Source organism: Coptis chinensis, chromosome 9, assembly GCF_015680905.1.
Source record: "Coptis chinensis isolate HL-2020 chromosome 9, ASM1568090v1, whole genome shotgun sequence".
Taxonomy (NCBI): domain Eukaryota; kingdom Viridiplantae; phylum Streptophyta; class Magnoliopsida; order Ranunculales; family Ranunculaceae; genus Coptis; species Coptis chinensis.
This window is the reverse complement of record NC_141464.1, coordinates 79,642,296-79,649,791: the sequence shown is the minus strand read 5'-3', so window position 1 is coordinate 79,649,791 and position 7,496 is coordinate 79,642,296. Positions and strand designations below refer to the sequence as shown.

Here is a 7,496-nt window from a genome sequence, read left to right as displayed (position 1 = left end):
TTGCTTCTCTAGACTTTCAAGTTTCATATAACTTCTGACACCTCATAGAATTGTACAATTTATGTTTTAGTCTTTATTGATATAATGAAATTTCATTAAGGAAAGCAAACCATATTACATCCAAGAGAGTCTATACTCTATAATGTATCTGCCACGGAAACTAAGACATCCCCTGTGAGGTTTTCCACCTTGTAGCCCACTCATCCTTTTCCATCCCAGTTGGATAGGTGATACTATATTGTGAGTTTGTAGATGTTTTGCGGTGCACATTTTCAAATATGTTAGAGCCCTTTAATCTATCCTCGCATTTTTCGTAGAGGTTAGAGTTTCTTTTGGTCTGTCTTATGGCTTGTATTGTTTCTCTTGTGAGGACAATAATATCTTTCCATCTTGCTACATTAAATTATTTTTAATAAAGCATATTATAAAAGTTTCTTAGTGTTTGGTTTGGAATTGCAGTTTGTCATGAACGTACTATTTCCGGGATCTTTGCTGAAATATCTTTCAAAACTACAGGTGTGGTTGTCTAAATTATACTTTGTGCGATGTTGGTGATCCTACATTCTTTATCATTACACAAGATATGCTCATTGTTTATCATTTATTCACACAAATTGTCATGTTGAAAATTGCTATTTATGAAGAACTTTTGCATCTCGATCATTCCCAAATTTATGTTTCACCCCTCACCAACACATTCACGCTAAGCGGGACACCACCGAGGGTGACAAGTTTGGGATGGAAACCCAGTTTTGGAACCTCACATTACAAATGAAGCATGCAACCGCTTACCGGTATTTTCCTTGACAAAGTTAATTGATAGTGGATGTTACTTTTCTCATTTCGGAGGAATCTGCGGTTGAAGCTTCCAACAAGGAAACACCAAAAGGCAGATCTGGCGAAAAGAAACGAAAGTCGAATGATCCGGGACTTGTAAGTATGTTGGAATCTGCAGTTGAAGCTTCCAGTAAGGAAACTCTTTAACTCCAGTTATTGATGTCCCTCGTGGTTCCATTCAACAAATGTATCTAGAACTAATAAAACCATGTAATAACCATGTTTTTTTGGCTTAGTCACGTACTGTTGAGTCCTTGCTTGTTGCATTTGCCCACATCTTAATCAAGAGGATCTGTATTGATATGAGGGTTGCTTTAAGTTTGAGCTTAACATTAAAACCTGCCCACATCTTAATCAAGAGGATCCTTGCATGTGGAGCTAACCCAGATTATTTTATTTTATTGGCCAAGTTTGGGGTTTTAATCTTTAAGTTGCACCTCTGAGGTGAGCTACAACCACTTTTGTTTCAGGTTTCACCTGTTTAGTGTTGGTTGCTGACCGTAAGACTGAATCGTGCAATTCAGATCAGCTTGAAGACTTGCAAAACATTGAGATTTTTGCAGCTGAGCAAAATAAAGCTCATCTATTTCATGTACACTGTACACTCTTGTTATTTCCTACAGGTAAAGCGACCATTGTAAAATACCATTTCCTTATGCTGTATGGAGCTTGGTGTTGCAGACCTTGCAGAAACAATTTAGTATTCGGAGAAAGAAGTTGGTGGTGGAGTCTTCAGAGGTTAGAGCGAGTTTTCTTTGCTTTGCTATAAGCATTGAATTGTTCACGATGTTGACAAGACACAAGTTTCCGTGTGTCATACCATTGGACCCTAAAAACAGGTTGAGTACCATCCTTAAACTTCAATTTATGGTTATTCATTGTGATATATTTTGTGCTACTTAACATTTTTTTTGTGGTGCTTTGCGGGATGATAGTCTGCAAATGCCCGTTACTCGGATTTGGCTTCCTCCTTGGAATCGGGTCCTAGTGGAGGGCGCCCGTCTTGAAACCACATCAAACAACTATAGCCTAAGGTCGATCTTTGACCATTGCATTCCGGTTAAGCTTTTGAGAACCACTATCAAGACATTGTGGTAGCCATGGCTCCGGCAATATGTAAGGAGCATTATGGGTTATGTTCCGGAGAGTTGTGAATGCAATTTCCCCATCCGTGAGAGCTCCCCAAAATCATTGCCTAGGTCTCCCCGAGGCTATCACGCTAACACGGTGGATTTGTAGGAGCTACTGGGTTTGTAATAACTTCTCACCACCAATCGGATGTTTCATTGACATGCATTTGTGGTTTGGGTAATGTAGGCTCATCGTCCTAGAGTAAAAGCGACCTTGATGTAGAGTAAGTAGCAAACTTACTATGTAGGTTTATGTTTGACATTGTGTCAATGTAGTACTTGACTAGTTTATGCTACTCTTACCAGCCCTCGATACACGGAAATGATACTCATAATATGCACCATATATAATCGTGTGTACACATTCATAGTAACTACAAATGACACAAAACTTCTGAAAAAAAAGCATTAATATTTTCTAACCTTCAAATTGTGGATGAGTATGTGTTTCGAAGCAGATAAAGTTGCTGAGAAATATACTTCCTTAGAAGAGATAGAGAACAGAATAGACATAGGGAGAAACATAAGAGGCACGAGTCACGGTTGCCTACGCTTCCAACTGCTTCTCCTTATCTTATTATGACATAAACTGATAAACCTTAGCTAACTGACAAAGTGCCGGGTCTAGCCGAAATATTTAACGGACCACTATAACATGAAAAAGAATATAAAAATGACTTGAGGACTGCAATAGTAAAAATGAGTATCTCATCTATAATTTCTATTGTGCAAAATGGGTGCCTGCCTAAAAATTGAAGGCTTTAGATACTAATAAAAAGATTGGGTCTTTGATGCAAATAGGCAAGTTGTGCCAATTTTCTTCAAAGTGACATGTGGTCCCTTCGAACACAATTCCGTCATTTAGTGAAGGATATTTAAAAGTTAGGTGATCACTTTCATTTGTTCTGATTAGGTATGATATATTTGTATGACTCTCTTACCGATAGTGAGAATAATGGTTATAATGATCTTGTTGGAGAGGTTGATATGAAGTGAGAGAGACTGGAATCAAGTCTAAAAAATGCACGTAGTTCTTTGTTTAAAATAATTGTTGGGTATTTATAGGAATCTTATTACTTAAAATACCCTTTCCTTATTTGATAAGATATTTCCCTCTTTGTATTTTCCAAAAACTTCATATGGAAAAAATCCCTTGACATATCTCCGGACCTGCTATATATAACTTGGGTGCCATATTAGTGGGTAGTGTCATTGCTCCAATAGGAGGCATGCCCGAATGTCACACTAGTAGGCAAGCGGGACTGCCACAGTAGCGGGCAAGTAAGCCCACCTCACTAGTAGGCAAGCGATGCCACAGTAGCAGACAAGCAAGCACGCCTCACTAGTAGGCAAGCGATGCCACAGTAGCAGACAAGCAAGCACGCCTCACTAGTAGGCAAATGGGACTGCCATAGTAGTGGGCAAGCAAGCACGCCTCATTAGTGGGCGGCTCTTATAGTAGTACCCAATGATAGTCGTTCGTAGGGGTACGAGTACACTGGTACATACAATAACCTAAAATAAATCAAATAAAAAGAGAAAATCAGAGTCTAAGGGTACTCCTCAAGCAAAAATTAAACACATCATGTAAGCCGACTTTTAAGGCGCAGTTCTTTGTGTATGGATGCCTCAACCGAAGTTTTGCACGAAGTCTCACCGAGGCGATGCCTCAATTGCCTCCTCGAAAACATTGGGGGTACATTGTGACAAGTTGTAATCTTCATTATAGTTGAGAGCTTCCTCTCAAGTTGAAATTGGTGAGGTATTTCCAATATCAACCTATTATTTTTCAACAAAAAGCGTTACAAAACCCTTCAAAAAAAATTCAAAGATAATGGATCCATTACTAGGGGAAGTGAGTATCTCAAAAAGAACATTAAAAGTAGGAGAGAGATTGTAATTTGCCTTGAGAAGTGATGTCCCTACTCCCCTTGGATTTGTCAACACTTCAGTAAAGATGGTACTCCAGTAAATCGAGAATTGGAAATTTTGTTAAGGTAATTGCCGCGATTTCAGCTAATTTTGAGAGATTTCAGGCCAATGAAAGAAAAGTGACCAGATAAAAGGACTATCGCAGTATGTACCAATGGCTGATGAACCAACATCATTCGCAAAAAGCTGCAAAGGCATATTCAAATATATATAAGAATAAAGGAGTGTGTACAATTGAGTATACCTGTAGCAACATACTCAGGAGCAGCATATCCACAAGTGCCCATAACAAAAGTAGAGACAGGGCTCTCATCGCCTGTAGGGCCATCCGTGGCCAGCCCAAAACCAGATAGCTTTACACTGTAGTCCTACGTGTGAAAGGTGAAATATGATAAGAAATTAAAGGCACATTGTCAGCATGTATAGTTTGTTAAGGATACACATGAAAATACACAAGTGTATTTTATGGTGTACATGTGTGTATCCTTATCATAGCTGTGATTATAGAGAGATGACAGTAGGAGTGTTGTACGCTTTACATGTCAGTATGTCACATACCGAATCAAGAAGGATATTGGAACAGTGAAAATTCCGATGTATAACATTTGTTTCAGTACTGTGGAGAAAGGCAAGCCCCTTTGCAGCCCCAAGTGCGACCTTCATTCGACACTCCAGGAAAGCTTACCCCTGCATCAAGACCTTGATTAGTAACATATAGAAACAATTCACTAATTCCCAATCCAAAAAAACATTAACAAGCTTCCTGATGACAAAACCCTCCGTGTAAATTTGAATAAAAGAGGGGAAATAGAAGTTAGAATTGTATCAAGGTTCCTACTATTAAAGAGATGATTATCCAAGCTTCCTCGGGGAATGAACTCATAGACAAGTAGGAGGCGCCCATCCTCAGTGCAGTACCCAATCAACCTCACTAGATTGGAATGGTAATACCTCCCCAAGTAATAAATTTCTGTCTGCAACGTTGTAAGTTGTAACAAACAGTTAGAATACTTGGAATTCCTTCCAATGAAATTATGGTAACTTGGAATGCTTAGGATCTCCTAAGAACGTTCCTCAAAAAAAAAGGACCTCTTAAGAACCATATGTGATGAAATTTTAAGTAAAATCGTACTAATAATGTCACTTTCCCATTAACATGTACGTGCAATACAGATAGCAGTTCTAATTACGATCTACTCTATCGCAGACAGCAAAACTAGTACTAACTACTCAGCCACCTCTATTAAGATTGCCAATGGAATGCTGTTATCTGTTTCCATAGATCAAGGACCTGATTAAATGACTTTCTCTATTCAACATACACCTGTACTAGTTAATGCTATCTATATCCTTTGACTAAATGTGGTTATCAGTTTCCATAGATGAAGAGATATTCTCTCTCATAATGTAAACTCTATAAATACCTTCGCAATAAACGGAACAAGTATACCATCATATTCATTTTCATTACCATTGTTTTAGTACAAAAACAACATAATATGATAATAGCAGTCCAATACAACAGCTAAAACAGGTGTTATATGCACTTTAACACCAATTGGACTTTAATCGCCATACACTGCATGCAGGGCCGCAGGCATGGCTAAGAGGGGCTATAGCTCCCCCCTAAATTTCTAACAGAACAAAATATATTACTATATGTATACACTTTATATAGACATTTACTATATATATACTAGTTAACATACATCTATTTATACACATTTTACATGTGTAGACATGGATTGGTTCTTTTTTTTTAAAAATACATAAAGTTTAAGATACCTAAAAAATACACCCCCCCCCCCCCCCCAAAAAAAGGTAATAATAATAATATCTACAATCCTGGTTCCGCCCGACTGTATGTGCTATCATCCATGTCATTTTCCCTTGTGCTATATTAACAGGAAAGCATTATGGATTGTAAAGCTATAACGGAAGGCAAAAGTTGTGTCGTCTGTACATCAGTACGTAACCCACCGCAGAAACTGTGTTGTTCTCCATTTGTTTTCCCATATTTGGTTTAAGTGATCTACAGGTCAGGCGCCAGAACATGTATCGACTGTGACTTATTTGGCAGCCAAAAATAACAGATGCCCATTGCATTAAACTTGCTAGGGAAAACGGTGTTAAGCAACATGCCCCAAAAGGCCTATTTGGTACCCTGACATGCTAGTATACAAACATTGCAAGTATATATAATATGCTGAATGCATTTAGACTCGATACACACTTCTAAATTATATGCACACTCTCGAGATATCATAAGAGAAGTTATTTTGTAATGATTAGAGTAGTTTATAAGGAGGGTGATACTCACCAACCATTCTTTTTGGCCTTGAAATGATTCCTGTTTATGAATTTTAACAGCAACAGCCAAACCCGTCCCAGGTTTAGTAGGAGTTAGCTTGTGTTGGTCAATCCAACCCTTGAATACTACACCAGAACCGCCTTCTCCCAGAATATTATCAGGGCGGAAGCTCCTGGTGGCAGCTTTGAGTTCTCTTAAGCTGAAAATCTTCAAGTTGGGGGACTTCAGCTCTCCACCTTCAATCTGAGGAGCTGGAGTCACATAATTAAATAAAATGATTGAGTCGCCTTTCTTATGCCAATTGGGAAACGACCAAGTCAACAAAATAACACATGATGGCCAGATCAATAGTACTGCTTTATTGACAACTTTAGAAAGTAGAAGTCCAAAATTAATTCTTACAAGGAAACTTTAAAACAGGTTCAGTAGCTGAAATAAGTAACACTGACTTTGAACTGCATGTACGTAATAAAAGGAGTTGAAACACAAAGGAAAATTAGGAATTTTTTTTCTGAACGAGTGTTATTACCAGAATCGGAAGAAATGCAAGTATTGATATTCTGGCCAACAGACCCAACAGTTGATAGTCTAGTGAAACCGAAACAGGCCTCGTCAATAACGGAGTACACGGACGATGGTCCCACATATGGTCTGGCTACCTCTTCAACTTGGTCATCGGTTGAAGTGGTGGAAGCAGAGTCATCCTCTCTAATGGCGTTGTGGAAGTAAGTTATATTCGTCATTCTTCCTATGTGTGAATTATTGGAGCGGAAGATAATTAGTTAAAATCAAGTGTTGATGGCGTGGGAAAATTGTCACACCCCGAGAATATTTGAAATATAAATATCTCAAATATCACTAGGTTCACTTGTTTAAAAACCCAGACTATGATGGGGATACTACACATACAAAACCCCATGTCATAACAGAAACAACTTAAATTAAAATAATCCCAATAATTATCCGCCATTACTTTATTAAGATATCATCCGTCCAAATAAAACATCAAACAAACTCTCAAAATAAAATTCCTCACTACTATATTTTTATGTCATGAAAAAGATAAACTACGTTATTACATCATTCCAATAAAAATCAGACCTAAAAGAAAACTAACGGACTGCTCCAGACACGAATCTCAATCACACGCCACGGTTCCACTGCCTTCCACCTATATTCCCAAGAACACACCCACGTTGCCAAAACAAAGCAAACATGGGTCATCAAAATGGAATTTGCTGGTATGAGTAGACTAACCACATATAAACCTTTAAAATCTTTTCTTA

At 38.1% G+C, this 7,496-nt stretch overlaps 1 protein-coding gene across 1 annotated transcript; it reads right to left on the bottom strand.

Annotated features, from left to right (window-relative positions):
- Positions 1–4,273: 4,273 nt before the first annotated feature.
- On the bottom strand, positions 4,274–7,005 carry LOC147478461 (putative serine/threonine-protein kinase PBL9). The gene is made up of 4 exons (XM_086582458.1): positions 6,740–7,005; positions 6,220–6,461; positions 4,739–4,873; positions 4,274–4,588 (listed from the first exon to the last, which is right to left on the bottom strand). Exons 1-4 carry the CDS (start codon positions 6,951–6,953, stop codon positions 4,559–4,561), a joined length of 621 nt encoding a protein of 206 aa, XP_086438584.1. The 5' UTR covers positions 6,954–7,005; the 3' UTR covers positions 4,274–4,558.
- Between the last annotated feature and the right edge of the window lie 491 nt (positions 7,006–7,496).

What these genes read in the sequence shown, in the direction of transcription:
- LOC147478461 (XM_086582458.1), bottom strand. Translation starts at nt 6,953, where the DNA reads ATGACGAATATAACTTACTTCCACAACGCCATTAGAGAGGATGACTCT. An exon ending in TTGCATTTCTTCCGATTCTG is followed by an intron (nt 6,462 to 6,739) that starts GTAATAACACTC and finishes ATGTGACTCCAG; the next exon opens with CTCCTCAGATTGAAGGTGGA. An exon ending in AAGGCCAAAAAGAATGGTTG is followed by an intron (nt 4,874 to 6,219) that starts GTGAGTATCACC and finishes ACAACGTTGCAG; the next exon opens with ACAGAAATTTATTACTTGGG.